General features: G+C 48.3%; 1 protein-coding gene across 1 annotated transcript in view; it reads right to left on the reverse strand.

Annotated features, from left to right (window-relative positions):
• GRID1 (glutamate ionotropic receptor delta type subunit 1) overlaps positions 1 to 17,084 on the reverse strand; it is a 252,864-nt gene that overhangs the window by 202,406 nt on the left and 33,374 nt on the right. The window contains exons 4-5 of the mRNA XM_046652796.1: positions 11,337 to 11,498; positions 9,686 to 9,805 (exon numbers count right to left, since the gene is read on the reverse strand). Coding sequence (XP_046508752.1) covers positions 9,686 to 9,805; positions 11,337 to 11,498 — 282 coding nt within the window. The remainder of the gene's footprint in view (positions 1 to 9,685; positions 9,806 to 11,336; positions 11,499 to 17,084) is intronic.

The raw sequence follows: 17,084 nt of genomic DNA on the forward strand, positions 1-17,084 counted from the left end.
AGTAGAAAATGTCCGTAAAGAAAAAGTATAAAATAGAACTACATGGAAAATATGGAACTGATAAAAATACAGTAACAAAAATTTAAAACTCACTGGATGGGATCAATCATAGAGTTTAAAGGATAGAAGATAGAATCAGTAAACTGGAGGAGAGAATAATAAAATTTACCCAGCATAAGCAGCAGAGAGAAAAGAGACTGAAAAAGAAATGAGTAGGGCCTCAGAGAACTGTGGGACAATAATAAAAGATCGAACATTCATTCCATTGAAAAGCCAGAAGGAGAAGAGAAAGAGTGTGGGGATGCAAGAGTGTTCAGATAAATAATGATTGATGAGTTACTGAATTTAGTGAAAAACATAAACCTATAGAGTCAAGAATACAGGGACTGAAAATGGGATAAAGAAAGAAATCCACATCAAAACACATCATAATAAAACTTCTGACAACTAAAGATGAAAAAAATCTCAAGTGTGATGACCTAGTCACTCCACTCTCAGGTACATACCGAACAAAAAGACATACATATGCTCCCCAAAAAGATGCATCTGGAAGTGTTTATAGCAGCATTACTGGTAATAGACAAAATCTGGAAACAGTTCAAGTGTCCTCAACAATAGAAGAAACAAAGTGCGAAATATTCATAAAAGGAATATTATACGTCGACATGTATTGATCATGTCTTTTTATTTTCTTTATTTCTGATGAGGGACGGCCCCTCCCAGGATTAGTGGATTTCTTGAGATAGTAAGTGACACATGGGTGCCTTTCATATGCAAGCTTGCCAATGCAGAGCCCGCCCCACAACCACCTCCTTTATGGAGCCTTTACACTCTGGGCTGCTGTTCCCCAAACCTGATCATCCCATGTGAGACAGCAGACAAGGAGCAGCAGCCCCCCTCCCTGAAACCCACGGAAATTATCCAAACTAGCCGGCCCCAAGACTGCTTACCTTGCCTCGCCCACTCCTTCCTGCAAAAACCACCATAAAGATGCTTGCCCACGTTTTCCCCTGCTCCCTCTGCCTCCTGACCCACACTGCTGCTTCTCCTCGTGGCCCTGTGTGGTGTGGCGTGCTCCCTCCTCTTGGGAATTGCAACAAACTACCTTTTCATTGGCAGTTGTCTCTTCATCTGTTGGCCTTACCATAGCTGAACAATGATAAAACCAACACTTCAAAACACAATAAAAATGAATGAACTAAAACTGCATACAATAATAATATCTCACAAGCATGAAGCTGAGCAAAAGAAGGCAGTTACAATAGAAAATACAAAGTATATGCATTAGATGTCAACAGTTTCCACTGGTGAGTGTAATGACCAGTAGGGGGCACAAGGGAGACCTGGGGGCACTGGGGGATATTCTGTTTCTTGATGTGGGTGTTGATTGCACGCAAGTGTTCCCTTCCTGAAAATTCACTACGATTTTTACTCATGATTTAGGCAATTTTTTGTATGAGTGTTACACTTGAGTTTGTATTAGAAAAACTACTATGATTCAGCCACCACTATATTCAGAATAAAATTGCATTCCAAACCAGAAAGGATAAAAATAAATTATCTAACACCTCATATAATAAGTTTAAAATTTTACAATAAAACGAACACTAGGCGGCAAGGAGACAGGAAGAAAAACAATCAATTAGAGTAACATAAAATATAACAAAATTGCTTAAACAAATTAGACCTAGTTCTTTGAAAAAAATCAATTAAAAAAACTTCTGTCAAGTCTAATCAAGAAATAAAGGGAGACAACACAAACACACAATACGGTCATGCTTAACAATGGGGACATGTTCTGACAAATGCATCGTTAGGTGATTTTGTCATTGTGTGAACATCACAGGGTGCTCTTACACAAACCTAGATGGTATAGCCTACTGCACACCTAGGCTCTATGGTACTCATCTTATGGGACCACCATTGTACGTGCAGTCTGTCACTGACTGAAATGTCACTGTGTATTAGCAACGAAAAGAGAGATATTTGAACATATATTTTTTAAATCATTGGCAAATACTATAACAGAGCTTTAGTAACGAATTTGAAAAAGCCAGTGTTATACAAGATTTTCTGTAGATTTCTAAAAATGACTCGAAGAAATGTAGAAACCAGGAAAGAAAGTTTCCAAGATATCAGAGTAATAGCTCCAAGACCAACAACTAGCCTAGATCATTTTACAAGTTAAATTCTTGCCAACTTTCGAGAGCTCTGTCTGTACAGGCGCAAAAGAATGAGCGATTCCCCATCTGTGTTAAGAAAGGAGTACCAGTCTGATGCAAGTTGAACACAAGCATCTGAAGGAGAAAGTACAGGTCAATGTCACATATGCATCTAGGTGGAAAACCCCAACTTCAACAACAAAAAAAGCAAAACGATCATTATATAAAAATGGGAGCCTGGGTCAACTCTTGAGAAAGGTCTCTTTATTTTAAAAAGAGGCAACCCTCAGAAAGAAATGACCGCCTTCTTCCGCTTGCTGTTGTCTTTCTGGGTACGACAAATGGAACTGCCACAGCCATCCCGAAATTATGAGGAGAGCTCAGACGTGTCCTGAGGACCGCCAAGTAGAAAGATGAAAAAGACCTGAGCCTTTGACGGGGACTCTGCACGTCTGAATTGGCCAACCCGGTGCCACCCTCGATGCAGCCTCTTTCTATGAGATAAGTCTTCCTCATGGTTTAATCCACTTGAGATGAGCATTCTGCTACTTGCAGACAAGTACATTCTAGTAATGCACAAAGTTGAATTAACTTTAAGCTGAGAGAAAAAAAAGGGGAGAAAAGAGTAAGAATTTTTTTTAAAAATCAATGAGGAGATGTGCAAAATTTAGTAGAGCATATGATAAATGTGACATTCAAGTCAATGGGGGAAGGAAGGATTACTGGATAAATAGTAGTGGAAAACATCACTGAAAAACGTAAAAGTTAGGTCATCACATGAAAATTTATCCCAAATCAATCCCAAGTGGATGGCAGAGTTCATTGAAATAAAATCAAACCATAAAAATACTAGAAGAGAGTATAGACGCATAGTGTCTACTTTGAAAATTGGGTATGACTTTCTAAAAAATACAAACATAAATTTTTAACTGTCTCTATGTGAAAATATTTTCTTAACTCAAAGGCAAACAATTTATGGGAACAAAATACTTGACACAAATAACTATCAATTCCCTTCTGAAAGAGAAGTTACATGAGTTGACAAAAATTTCATCCCTAATATAAAAGAGCAAAGGACCTAAGGAATAATTTACAAAATGTGAAATGCAATGATCAATGATTATACTTTTAAACGTACAATCCCACAAGAAATGCAAAATTAGCAACATTATTTTTTCATACTGCTACCAGAGTAGCAAAAACGTTTAACAGGTCAATTTTTTGAGCATAGGATGTAACAGATTTCCATATATTAATGGTGGAAGTAAAACTTATTAAATCCTCCTATGAACAATTTGAAAATCTGTGTCAATTACATAGAGAACCTAAAAAAGATATTATCCTTGGTTTGGTAGTTCTACCTTTTAAAAAATCTAAGGAAATAAATATACATGTAATTAAAATTGTATATATTTTGGATGCTCATTACAATACTATTCTACATCAAGATGGTGAAAATACCTAAACATTCATCATACAGGAAGATAAAATAAATGATGGTCCCATGTAAGTTGAGCAATGTGTTTCCATTAAAAATCATAGTTGTAAAGAATAGTAGAAAAAATGAGAAAATATTCCCAATATAGAATTCAGTGGGAAAGTCAGGATATGAAGTGTATGTACTAAATAGCAATTTGATAAATATATATATATCACTACTTTGTCCCTGTGCATAGAGTGAGGGAAAAGGAAGGAGAAAGAAAATATACCAGAAATGCTAACAGTATTGATTTCTTGGTTTAGAGATTTTAGCTGACTTTTATATTCTTCTTTTCATTTATCTGAATTTTCTAAACATTCCACGCTAAATGAGCATGTATTGATGCTATCCTGAAAAGGAAGCGATAAATGATACTTAAAATGAAATACTTAATTGTGTCTTTTCCTTATCCCTCTACTCAGACGAAGCAGCAGTGTTTGTTTTGGTTCTCAGCCCTGTCAAAAGCAGTTCTGCACAAGAGTTTGGAACGGTTGACATTTTACTTGGGAAATACGCTGCAACAATGCTAATCCATGAAGAGACTGAAGTTTATTTCTCTTCTGTGACTCACTGTGCACGGCCAGGAGTCTCCATCAGAGCAGCTTAATAGAGATAACGCACAGTTCTCAGACTAGATCCTCCGGGCTCCACCGCCCACCGCCACCCTGTCTCATTACTGAACCCACTGCGCGGCTCCTGGCACCAGCTGCTGGAGCCACCAGGTAAAGGGTTCCACCTGTACTCTCTAAGCGGCAGCTCCTACTTCATTCCCAGAGCCATCCTGTCTACTGGCTGGTGCCTTTTCCACCTGGCCTCGGCGCTTAGAACTTCTGAACCCTGAGAATGTGTGATAATTTGCAACACAGCGTAGCAGACCTGGGGAAGAATGTTAATGATGTACTTCCGAGCCCAGGGAGGGCTGGGTCCTATGGGGTGGTGATCACTCTATGATGAGCAATTATTACTCTATGAATCAGCAGCAGCCACAACGCCTTCTCAGGGACATGACATCAAGGGGGGCATTTGACTGCTGTCTAAAGACAGCTTTTATGAAGAATCAAAATTGACAGAGAAGACAGAAGTGCCTCAAACTAGTGAAGGAGCACAGAACGAAGCCCCATATCCCTGGATAATTGCTGGAACAAGGAGGCCAAGCCAAGGGCACTGGTGGAACTTCAAGTCAGCAGGCTCTAGGCCAATGGGAAGGGACTATGAGGTCCTAATGCTGGCTTTGGGGGGTGCGGGGAGGGCGATGGACAGGAGGAGGGAGTGGAAAGTGGAAAGTGGGCTGAGGGGAGTGAGGGAGTCACAGAACTGCGTCATCCTAAGTTCAGAAAGGAGATTCCAGGTCCTTGCCACACATCAACCCCAGGAAACCTTTCTTCCAGCCCCAGACAAGCCACATGCTTGTTGGTGCTCCATAATTGAGTCTCTGGGCCTCAGTTTCCCCAGTGGAGGTGCACAGAAGATCACATGGATGCTGGGGAGAGGGAACACTGTGCAGGGGAAGCTCAGGACCCCTCCCCCCAATTCTCCACCTATTGCAACTACCACATGTCTGCTTCAACAACTGTTCAATACATGTTTGAATTCCAGTAAGATTCTGCTGCAGCCAGAGAAAAGCTTGAAAACCACTGGACCAAATTCTTCCTCAGTCTCTTGGTCCTAACTCAATTCTACTCCATGCAAAGGAGCAGAAAACAACTCTATTCTCTCTTGTCACACTAGGGCATCCTTGCTCCTGCAATGGCGATACACAGAGCAAACCCACAGGCTTTCCAGATGCTTCCTGCCCATTTCTGCACCCTCCTGCCCAAGGAGACAGGCTGCCCTGCGCTGAGGCAGTGAATCAGGTGGATGGCACCTGTGGGAAATGAGGTGCAAAGAGCCTGCAAGCAGTTGGCAATTTCCCCAGGGTTTCACTGCACCCGGGACCCTGTGTCAGTGGAAGGGAATGAGTCCTCCACACCAGGATCAATAGGAAAGAGAAGCGGAGACATCCTCAGCAATCACATCCTGGAAAAATATTTCTGCAGGGCTGTAGCTGATGGCACAGTCCAGGCAAGTCATGCTTAGGGAAAAATGACAACCACGTTCTCCTGCTTTCATTAACCACACCAAACATTCCGAAAAGTTAAATCTCATCTGAGGTGAAGCTCCCAGCATCCTTTCAGCCCTTGGTCTTGATAAGGAGTGGAAGGGGGCTGAGCATGGCCTGGGTCCACGCAGCACTCTCACTGCCCTGGCCTCAGGTTTGGCACATGGTGAGGAGCTACCCAGCCCCCTCTACTCGAAGCTGATGGCCCATGCCACCCGGGAGAGTTCTCACGGACAAGTGCTGCATCACGGTCATCTCACTGACTGACCCCCGCCTCTAGTCCACCAGGAGCCTCCTCTTCTCTGCACCTCCCGTGGGAGAAAATGAAAGCTCAGAGAAAAGGAGTGGCTGCAAAAGCTCGGGAGAGGCACAGCCAGGAGTGACACAAAGGCCCCACGTCAGTGAGACAACAGACAGGTGATGCTTCTCTGTCCACAGGAGGCACTCAGCAGCTTTGCATGCCTCCACCTTTGGAAAGTTTCCAACAGGTGGCTTTCAACAATCCCATCCCAGCTCGTGTCAGGAGCTAAGGACATGTGCACAGACAAGCCCGTGAGAGCACCCTCTTTGGAGATTTCTGTCTGAACAAAGAGAACACCAAGTAGGAATTTGTGGAGCTCCAATAGGAACAAGGTTGGATCCCAGGACAAATGTCAAGCCAAGTCCTGTGGGAGCTGGATGCGACTTTCCAGCAAAGCCTGGCCCCCAGTGGGGCTGCTTGGTGAGCACCCCCATCAGATAGCTCCAAGCAGAACACAGAGATGATTAATATTTTGCCTGGAATTGCCCTGCAAGCTGGTGCCACAGACTTTTGATTTTGCCACGCAGCACTCCCCAGACAAGAACTCGCTTCCTGGATGAGATAATTTAATTAGTGTCTGCCCAGCACCCTGGCGCAAAAGGCGATCGCCCACTTCCTCCATGCTCTGAAGGGCTGAGTAATCCACAGTCTCCTGATGCCGCTTAATCCCAAACGTCTGGGTGACTCATCCTCCGGAGTATTTACTTTTAAGAAAACATCCATCCGCTCCCTAATTTAGACAATTCCTCTTGGTTTAAATATGAAATCTTAATCTTGGTTTTTGTGTGTTTGTTTGCTGTGGTTGTTTTTAAATTAACATATGTACAGATGGATATATATATAGTATACATATATGCATATAAATATACATTAGGATATATACATATATGAAGATATATATCATCTTTGCAGGCATCCTCTGACTGGGCTCCGACGACACAGCATCCAGCATCTCAACCCAGCTGGCTCCTCCAGTAGCTCTGCATTGGATGTGGCCACAGAGAGATGCAGCCCAGGGAGGCACCTCCGAGTCACCCTGCCTCCTTAGGATAACTGACCTTTGCCCTGCCTTTGCGTGCCTCAGGATCCTAAACCCACCATCAGATCTGCCGCCTACCCTCAACTGTATCTTTAGGTCTCTCCAATTTCCCAGCTCACCCCTCACAGCCCCATTTTCCACCAAGAACTCCAGCTCAGCCCTGCCTTCAAATGCCGCCCTACACCGGTGACACTCCATCCCAATCCCCTCTCCTCCGTCATCCCAAGACCTCCCACAGCCTGCTTTAATGCACCCTTGGCCTGAATAACAAACATTTGCTCTGGTAATTCTCATTCCCTGCTTTCCAGATAACCTCTCCGAACAGAGATAAACTCCCAGGCGGACAGATAACAACCAGGATATGCAGTTATTAAGGGCAGATTTTAAAATGACAAAAGGATACATTTTAAAAGAAAGCCCACTTGAAAATCAGCTTCCCTTCCAACTCAATTACATTCAGGCCTCCTGCTCTGAAGCTCCTTAGACTGAGAGATTCCAGCTCCCATTGGCTCCAGGGTAGTGGAGGAGCGTTGCCGTGGCAACAGGGAAGGCCCAGACACCTGAAGCAGGAAGTGGAGGACACAGTGCCTCCTCCTTTCTCGGGCACCTGGAGTGGCCCCCGGTCAGCTGCCTAAGACGAGGCAGGGACCTCCCCAGCCAACATTCCCACCTGCTGTGGGGACCTTGGGGTTAGAGCTGAGCTGAAAGAAGACGGATGGGGTAGCAAAGGAGCCAGCAGGCAGGGCCTGATTGTCCCTGACCTCAGAGGAACACTCAGGGATGAAGACAGACTGTGGCAGATACAAAGGTTATACTCCTCAAGCTCCTTTCACATCAGAATGGCTGAAAGGCTCCCTGGTCCTGGTTTTTCCTTAGTAGGTGGGAGTCCCAACACAAGCCAATTTCTACGGTGGTCATGAATGACCCAGACCAATGTTGCCCACCCATCCCTTGCCCCCTACTAAGCCGCACAGCTTTGGGCATCCCCAACAGACATCATAGATCATCCCCGACACCCTTGACATTGCAGGTCACACCCTGGCCCTCTAGGGTATCACACCAGAGTCGGCGACCCACTCTATGATGCCACAAACAAACCTCTGAGCTCCAAGACCACGTGTACTGCCATTGCATCACAACCAATTGTTAAACCTCCAAATATTATAAGACCAGCCCATGACTCTAGCTTCTGTCACAGGATGGGCTGAAATTCCACCACCTGAGTATCATCCTTGGGTCCAGATCATCCCAGCCTCTCCCTGGGGAGCCAGTCTTTTTCCCGTGTTGTAACTGATGACCACCCCCTCCATGCTCTCCAGCTCTCACACTCTCCATAACTACACAGGCATCCTTTCTACCCTGTCTCAAGGAGCACAGCCCAAGAATCCCCTCACCCAGAGCAGCATCATGTAACCCTTTCCTGGCCCTCCGCTGCCCCAGTCAATGCTGGAGGCTAGGCCAGAGGGCTCTCTGCCAAGGGTTTCTCCTGCCCTGATGACAGATCACTATGCTGTTTCTCTTCCAGGCACCATCATTACTAGAGGTGGCTCCCTCTCTAGTTTACAGAAATATACGTGTGTGAGTGTGTGTGTGTGTGTGTGTGATTTCACGAGCCTGTGCCCGAGTGTGTGCCACCCAGTTAGTGCTTAACTGCTTTCCTGGTTAGACTGAGCCCTGTGGCCCCTTTACATCATGACGCTCCCATCTCCAGCCCTGACAAGCACATGAACCTCCTGTGAGGGCCATTTGGGGGAGTGCATCCAAGCCAGCTAGGCTGGCCAGGCCCTGGGCAGCCAGCCACTGCCCTTACCTGCATCCCCATGATGGGCTCCACACTGTGGTTTAGAGTGAGTCACCACATCTAAGGTCCCTTGTTGGATAATTGTTTCATCCCTTGTTTGCCACATTGACCTCTTGGTTCCCACACCTATTAGACTCTTGACTTCACAGGCCCCACTTAACTTTGGGGGTTCCAACTCTGGGTAAAGACCTCAATCCTGAAAATCCTCCATAAGAGGAGGGAGGAAGAGGCAAGCTATTACCAGGAAGAGGCCCCAGGCCTGCCACTTGCATTAGCACCAAATAAAAAGGCCAAATCCCACCTGAGTCATGTAGCTCATCTCTCTCATCTCTTTCCAGTGGGCCCCAGCACTCCCCACTTCTCACTCTCCTCGTTGTTCATTTTCCTGTTCACGGCTTTGTCTCATTCTTGGATCTAGGTGACACTCTTAGCCTATAACCCCTGTCTCCCGCCCCAGCCACAGTCACACCTGTCCCCATGGTTTGGCTGATTTCAGCAGCTCTGGGAAGACACGTTGCCCCTTCCAGCCTCACCCAGGACTGCAAAGCTGGCCCTCCAGGCCCAAGCAGTGGGACCAGTCGGCGCCAGGGGCACCTATTGTACTGAGGGACTGTATCGGCGACTCTTTCTATTCAAAACTGCTCTGAACCTCCTCCCCACCAGGCACCATAAAAACCAGCATCAAGGGCAGCATCCACAGAGAGAGACTGGGAGAGGGGCCTTCCGTGTTGGTCACGCCTGCTCAGAGTCCAGTGCCCGCAGCACCGCAGAGGAAGAGGGGGAGGCGGGCACCCGGAGGCTTACCTTACGCATGTCTTTGCCAAAGGTCTCACTGTAGGTCGTGCCCAGGATTTCAAACTGGACGTAGGGATTTGAGCTGTCCTCCCGAAATTCCATCACCCCTGTGAGGCCAGTGATGTGGCCCTGCAGGACAGAAGGAAAGACCATTGGAGGGTGGGCCAATAGGGACCGAGTAGGAGAAGAAATCTCAAAGGCAAGGAAGAAAAAGGAAGTGGTCACCAAGAAGGGGACGATCAAGGACTGGGGAAGTAATAGACACCTGTAAGAAGGAAAGAGTTGCAGGCAGTCCCAGGGCCTCGAGCTGGATCAACATGCCCAGGCCATTGCTCACAGGAGAAATTCCTAAGGCTTGTACCTATTGTGCACGCCATCAGTATGACTACAGCTCCTGCTCTGCGCCTTGCATGGTGCTAGCCATGAGATTGAAGAGTGACCTCACCCTCCTTCTGTCCTCACCCTCCTTAGCTTAGTCTTCCCTTGCACCCTGCTCCAGGGGCTCACCTCAGCCTGAGCCGAGAGGGAAGCCAAACATCAACAGGAGCCATATCTGACACACGGTGGTAAGTTGCGGGGCAGTGAGTTTGAACACTGGAAGCCAAAACCCAGTTCAAGTCCTGGCTGTGCCACCTGTGCCACCTTGGGCAAGTCATCTCCCATCTCCCAGCTTCTATCGGAGTTAATCAGATTCATGTCACAGATCCCGCAAGGACTGAAGGAGAAAATGTGCACAAAGCATGGCATCCGGCACAGATGGGGTGTGGCAGGTGTGCAAGTCCTTTACCTCTCTCTGCTAGCTCAGTGGGCTCTGGGGGAGCAGGTGGCAGATGTGTGAGCTTGTGATGAGCCCCCTTCTTTCTTCAAACCTGGGGTAGGGGTCTATCCAGGCTTGATCTCCCAGATTGGGAGCTGGGAGAGTCCCAGAGACTGAGCTGGTACCAGAGGGGCCCTGGCTCTAGCTTGGGTGCATTCAATTCAAACCCACACCAGAACATGTTCCCTGCTCTCGAAACCACGCACAATTCATCATGACTACAACTCCTAGTACTACAGATTCCACTAAATGCTCTTTTGAAGCCTCTAAAAGCCAATTCACTCTTAGACTTATTAGTCTTCTGTGGATTACCCAATTCACTTCTACTCCGGCCTTCCAACTTGGTGTCAGACCTCAGTATGTCATGGGACACATCACATGCACACACACAGATACGTGCACCCACACACAAAAGCACACACAAGCTGAGGCCCTGGCGGATCAGCACATGCACTTCCAACTGAGACAACCTCTCTTATGGACTATGGATGGTGGCAGCCTGCATGGAGGGCTAAGTGGCAGACATGAGCTAGGCAGTTGCCTCCATTTTTGACTTGGTCATGGACCTTGGACAAGTTACTAACCTCTCTGAAGTCCAATCTCCTTATATAAAAACAGAGACAACAACAACAACAACAACACATATCCATGAACCCAAGCTCACTCAGCCCTCAAATGCTGAGACAGGAAGAGTGGCAAGGAGGGAGGGTTGGGGGGTGCCTGCCAGGACAACCACACAAAGAGCTCAGCTTCAGGCCACCTGCTGGAGCAGGCACAGAGTGGGGGGTGCATGCAGGGGCCTGTCTCTGGCCTTGGCCTGGAAGGGTGCCCCTTCGCACATACCTTTTTGATGGTGTCCAGCATGGACCTCCCTCCATTCCATGGCTTGGTAGACTTGCGTATGCAATTCAGGCTCGCCATGCTGTGCCACTTCCGGTCCTCCAGCTTCCTGTGGAAGGCGTTGGCCAGCATCAGAACACTGTCATACAAGTAGAGGTTGGAGATCTGCAAAGACAAAGGTGGTGAAACCCTTTCTACTGGTGCATTTCCAGAGATAGGGGAACCAGCAGAGGGCTGGGGTGACCCAGGATGCTAATACCAAGAAGTGAAGCCCAATATCTATGCCTCGCTCCACTGGCTTCCCAGTCATTCATTCAAAAATCCAGCCAGGTGCTGAGTTCTGAGTAGAATGTGACCTAACTCTGCTTCAGGAATTAGAATGGGAGGCAGATCCACACATCAACAGAACCAGCATGATCAGTGCCATGAGTGAGACTTGCACATGCAGGTTCTGTGCAAAACTGGAGTGGGGCATCCTGCTCAGACAACAAAGGATGCAGGGAGGGATGGGCAGAAAGCTCAGTCAAGAAGGATTCCTAGGACAAAGGGTGGGGAGCATTATAGGGAGGGAGCAGCATTATGCAAAGGCATGAAGGTGTAAAGGACAAGGGCCCCTTAGGGCAGGGTCGGCCACTGTTTCCCATAAAGGACTAGATAGTAAAGATTTTAGGCTTTGTGGGGCTTACAGTCGCTTTTGCAACTGCTCAACCCTGCTGTTATAGCAGGGAAGCAGCTGCCGATGACACATAAGCAAAGGATGTGCCAATAAAACTTTATTCACAGAAATAGGCAGCGGCCTATATTTGGCTCGTGGGCCATAGTTGGCCGACTCCTGGGTTAGAGGGACTGAAAACAGTCAAGATGTTTGCGTCAACAGGTACAGTAGAGAGGGAGTAGGATCAAGAGGGAGGCGGAGATCGAGCCATGTTAAGCCTCACTGGACGTGCTAAGGAGTAACAACATGGATGGCTTTAGGAAGAAGGACACCATTGGAGGATCTGTGCCCAGAAACCAGATCTGTGCCTTGGAAAGACCACTCTGGTTTCTGGAGGTGCCCAGGGTGGATGTTGGCCCAAGTGACACTGGCAGCTTGTGGTGACGGAGATTCCGGAGGCCATGGAGCCCACTCTGCAGTGGCGTCACCGCCACGCAAGGGATGTGCTGGAGATGTGCAACTGTGTGCATCTGAGAATGACCCCTCTGCTCAGCTGTCTGCAGTGGAGTTGGATCATAGAGGAGACACAGCCCATCTCAGAGCTCTTGAGAGCACAGTCGTGAGGGAGAAGTTGGGATAGTCAACAGTGAGAATCACACACCACAGCAGTGAGATAGGGGGACAGGTCTGGCTCACCCTCCTGAGCGTGATTAAAGACTGCTATCTGGATGAGCCCAAATACCAGCATCTTCCCTCTCAGGGGTCCAGCCAGATCCCTCTACAGGGAAGAAGACAGCCCTGTTTCCAGGTGTTACCCTCCCACAACCTACTTCCCCTAGGGGGCATCATAAGAGCAAAGGGAGGAGACAAAAGGGAGAGGGTGGGCAGGAGATAATGTCCACCCTCGGTCAGGTTTGTGATCCCCTCCCGGGTAACTGTTGCACAAACAACCATCAGCCAAAGTGGGCCAAGGGGATGATTCTCTACACACCTAAGCAGTGAGGTGTCCACTAAAAATATTTCGGGAAAACAAAATCACTGGATATAAATAGGAGAATATATCGGCCTCACAGGACTCCTGAGAAGATCAAACAAGGTCCTTGGGCTGCAGGAGGAACCCCTGCTGTCCCCCAACCTCACCTCCCACCACTCCCCAGTATGCCCACGCATCCCCCCGTGCTTTGTTCTCAGCCTGCAACTTCTTTCCTCACATGTCTTAGACTGGGTGCCCCCAAAGCAGAGCCCCAGACGTGAATTTAAGTGGTAGGACTATCCTTTGCAACTGAAATCAGAGGTGGGCCAAGGGAGCTCGTGCAGGACATCGAAAGCATCTGCTACATCAGGCCTGCTCAGCAACTCACGCTAATCCTCAAGGGTCATCTCTGCCATGACACATCCAGGCAGAGCTGACCACTTCTTCCATGGGTGTCCCTGTACCCTGATCATTCCTACAGACCCCTGTCCTATCCACCTTCAACCTGTGTCCTTTCTGTGACAGCCGTAGGCACAGGAATGGATGCCACTAAACCCTGTGTGCCTAGCGCCTCTCCACACTGTAGGTGTGAGAAGTGGATGGAGGGTGGACAACAGATGTCTCAGAGATGGCAGGAGCTTGCCCGGGATGCACAACCACGGATTAAACGAGAACCTCAGGCTGAGGGGGGCAGGCACAGCAGTGGCCAGTGACCTCCCTCAGAGCTCATCAGCCCAGAGAAGTCATCCCCACCACTGGAAATTCACTCCCTGTCCTACAGGGAACACCATGACAGAACCAAGTCTCCAGCCCCTCGAGCCTTGGAGCAGCATTCCCTCGATGAAAAAGATGAACCCACTCCCTGCTCTTGTCAGCCCCCCAGCTCTCAGGAGCCCCAACCACTGTAAAATTATTTTTGACATATCCACTTCCCTCTGGAATACAAACCCAAAGGGAGATGCTGTTATAAGAGAATGTAAGCCCCTTAGAGTTGGCTTGGTTTTATTTTTTATCTTTTTCCAAAAGGATAACTCAAAGCTGAGAGTCCTTGTTAATGTCAAGATGTCTCTTCTCAAGACATTCATGGGTCTCCCAGCCACCCACTCACAGCCTACACTATTCAACCAAGGGGCCCTTTGACCATATCTCCACCTGTACACGCACTCATGCACACATGGGGCAGCCACCCCGGTGTAGCCCAGACCAGCACCCAGTGGAATTTCCCTTTTTCCTTCCAGCACTTCTGTTCACAATGAATTAAGGTACTTAACAAATGTGTGAATGCAGAGAGGCCTTCAACAAAGAGGAAAACACAGGATGCGACTCAGAAAGGCCAAAGGAAGCCCTCAGCCTTCCTACAAGTATATCTCCTGGGAGGGAGGAACCCATTTCAGTTCAAAGAAACAGGCCTGAACAATGCTCTTTTCCAGGCATGGATAGGCCTTCCCACTGCGCCCATATCTATCACCCCGGGCACCTTTGTCCATGATATACTACACACTGTCGCTTCATAAATGCATTTACCTCACCAAAATTTGAGCTTTGTTAAGTGCAGGGCCCCCGAAATATATATATATATGTATGTATATATGCACAAATACATATATATTTTTTTCCACTGTCTCTAGAACCCAGTATCCAGCACCAACCAGAGACATGGTTGGTGCCTAATGTATGTTTGATGGATAGATGCATGGCAGATGAATAGAAGGATAAACGGATGGATGAATGAGTGGATGAGTGGGTGTGTGAGTGGGTGGGGGACATGGGGAGATGGATGGATAGGTGGATCTCTTGTTAAACAGGTACACATTGATCTTTGTTCACAAAAAAAGAATATATAGAAAACAGAGAGCAGGAAAAAGATATTTTCTGCCTCCAGCTTTGACCTGGGAGGGAATCTCTTTTGTTCAAACAACAATTTGCTCCTCATTTATAGCCTACCCAAAATACCTTCTTGATTCCCACTTGGAGATATTTCCGTCTTCTCTACTCACTCCTGCCCCTTCTCCTGGTAGGATGCTCTCTCCATACTTCTCCCTGCCTTGGGCAGAAGCTGACATGCCATATCGATCTGTGGCTCCACCTCTGCTCTCCAACCCCAGCATCTTCACTTAAGCAACCTGGTAGGTTTACTGGTGGGGACACAAAGAGAGGAGTGCTACCCTCAAGTCTGGTTGTCCAGAGAAGGGACATTTGGGGGAAAAGATCAAGAGCAGATAGTAAAAAGGCAGCCTCTACTTGGGCCCCTCCAAGTCCTGACAAACACAAGAAGCCTTTCCTCAGGGTGGGTGGGTGGAGACCAGTGTTGGGGCTTGATCATGCCAAGCCCCCGGGCCAAGTGGAGAGGTCTAGAAGGAGAGAGGCTCCCTGTTGCACGAACACTCACTCACTAACAGCCAAAGCTGGAGCTACAGGCCACAGGGACAGAGACGGCAGGCCTGGCCAAAGGAGTCTTTGCCTCTCTCCCTCACGACTCAGGTAAGGCACAACACAGAGTTCATTAGCAAAAGACAAACAAGCAGAGCAGATATTGTCACCATTTAAGCTCTCAGCCCTCTCCCAGTGGAGCCTGGGGCTCTGGCTGGCCTAGGAACACTGCAGCACACAAGTGACAAGGAACCAAAAAAAGAAAAAAATGCATTTCAGGTCAGAGTAGACTTAAGAAGCAAAACAGAGGTCAACATGTCCAGGCCAAAGGCTTGGCGGAGGAAAGACCGGAGGCAAAGCAAAAGATCTGGGGCCAGGTCAGAGACGCCAGAGGGAGTCAAGTCAGAGGCACGCAAGAGCCAGTCAGGAGAGGGGATGGGGCTGTCCTGGGAGTCTGTGGCTTCCATTCTAGGTAGGGACAGAGCTGGAAGGGGCCTCGCTGGTCCAGTTGGTCACCCTGGAGATACAGCACGACGTTTACTCCATTGTGTATGCAGCTGCGCCGGGTGGCCTGGTAGGATGAACAGGAGCTTTCGATTCCTCACAATCTGAGCCAGCTTTGCTCACTGCTGGGCTCCCAGTGTGGACAGCTGTGCATGGCTACAGCAAGCACTCAATAAATGCTTATCGAATGGGTGAACTGAACCTCCACTTGCACTTCCTTGCTGAGTTGCTGTTGAACAAGCCATTTCACACTCTAGACTTAAACTGATGACAACAAAATACAACGCAATCAGTGGCCTGGAGAGGGGCAGTGGGGCAGCCCTGATCGGCCTCCATGTGAAACACAGATGGGAATACCTCTGTGTGCCATATACCGTCCTAAGTTCTTTGTGTGCGTTTTTGGTTTTCAAGGGAGCAGAGACAGAAGGGAATGGAAAGGGAAATAAAGGACCCAGGCGGGCTCCTGACTTCATTGTGGGTGAGCTGAGAGCTCCTCCAGCGGTGTCCCCAGTCACTGGGGCCCAACATGGGTCTGGCACATAGAAGCGTGGAGACTACTGAGAAAACAAACTTGTGTCTGCCAACACCTCTCTCGCAAGGCCCCTTGGTCTGAAAGCTTTTCAAGAGTGAGCAAGGGTAGCACCTGACTTCTGCAGCTTGTGGGTCCAAAGACTGAGCAAGGATAGGCCCTGAGCATTACATCCCCAACCGCCCAAAATCTGCTCAACTGTGCACGTGTCTCTGGCCTCCTTCTGGCCCGAGCAGCAAAGTCACAGCTGCCACAGCCCCCTGGGTCTCAGTAGGGTCTTTCAGGGCTGCATGCCCTGAGGTGTTGCAGGGCTGCCCTTTGAGGGAAAGGCCACTTCTCTGCTCCCAGAGTGATCCAGAAAAGGTGCCAATCCAGGAAGGCCCAGAGTGGGGGCCTCTATAATACCCTGGCCCAGGCTCCCAAAAGGAAGGTGGCTTGGCCCATTGCGGTCAAAGGCCTGACATTTGCACTGCAGAGCTGGCTCAGCCATGGCAGCGTTCAGTACAGCCAGTCCCGTAACAAGACAATGCAGGTGCGCAGGGGAGAGGGGGAGGCAGGCAGGATATGAGTAGAATGGGGGACAGCTGCAGCCCAGCACCTGTGGGAGGCACCATGCTCTGCACTGTGTCACCTGTTGCCCATCCCCTGCCCAGGCTTAGGGGTTTCAGTCCTGGGGAAGTTTCCTTATGTCCTCTCTACATGGTCACCTCCTACGGCCAC

The sequence above is a fragment of the Equus quagga genome, chromosome 2, assembly GCF_021613505.1.
Source record: "Equus quagga isolate Etosha38 chromosome 2, UCLA_HA_Equagga_1.0, whole genome shotgun sequence".
In the NCBI taxonomy this organism is placed as follows: domain Eukaryota; kingdom Metazoa; phylum Chordata; class Mammalia; order Perissodactyla; family Equidae; genus Equus; species Equus quagga.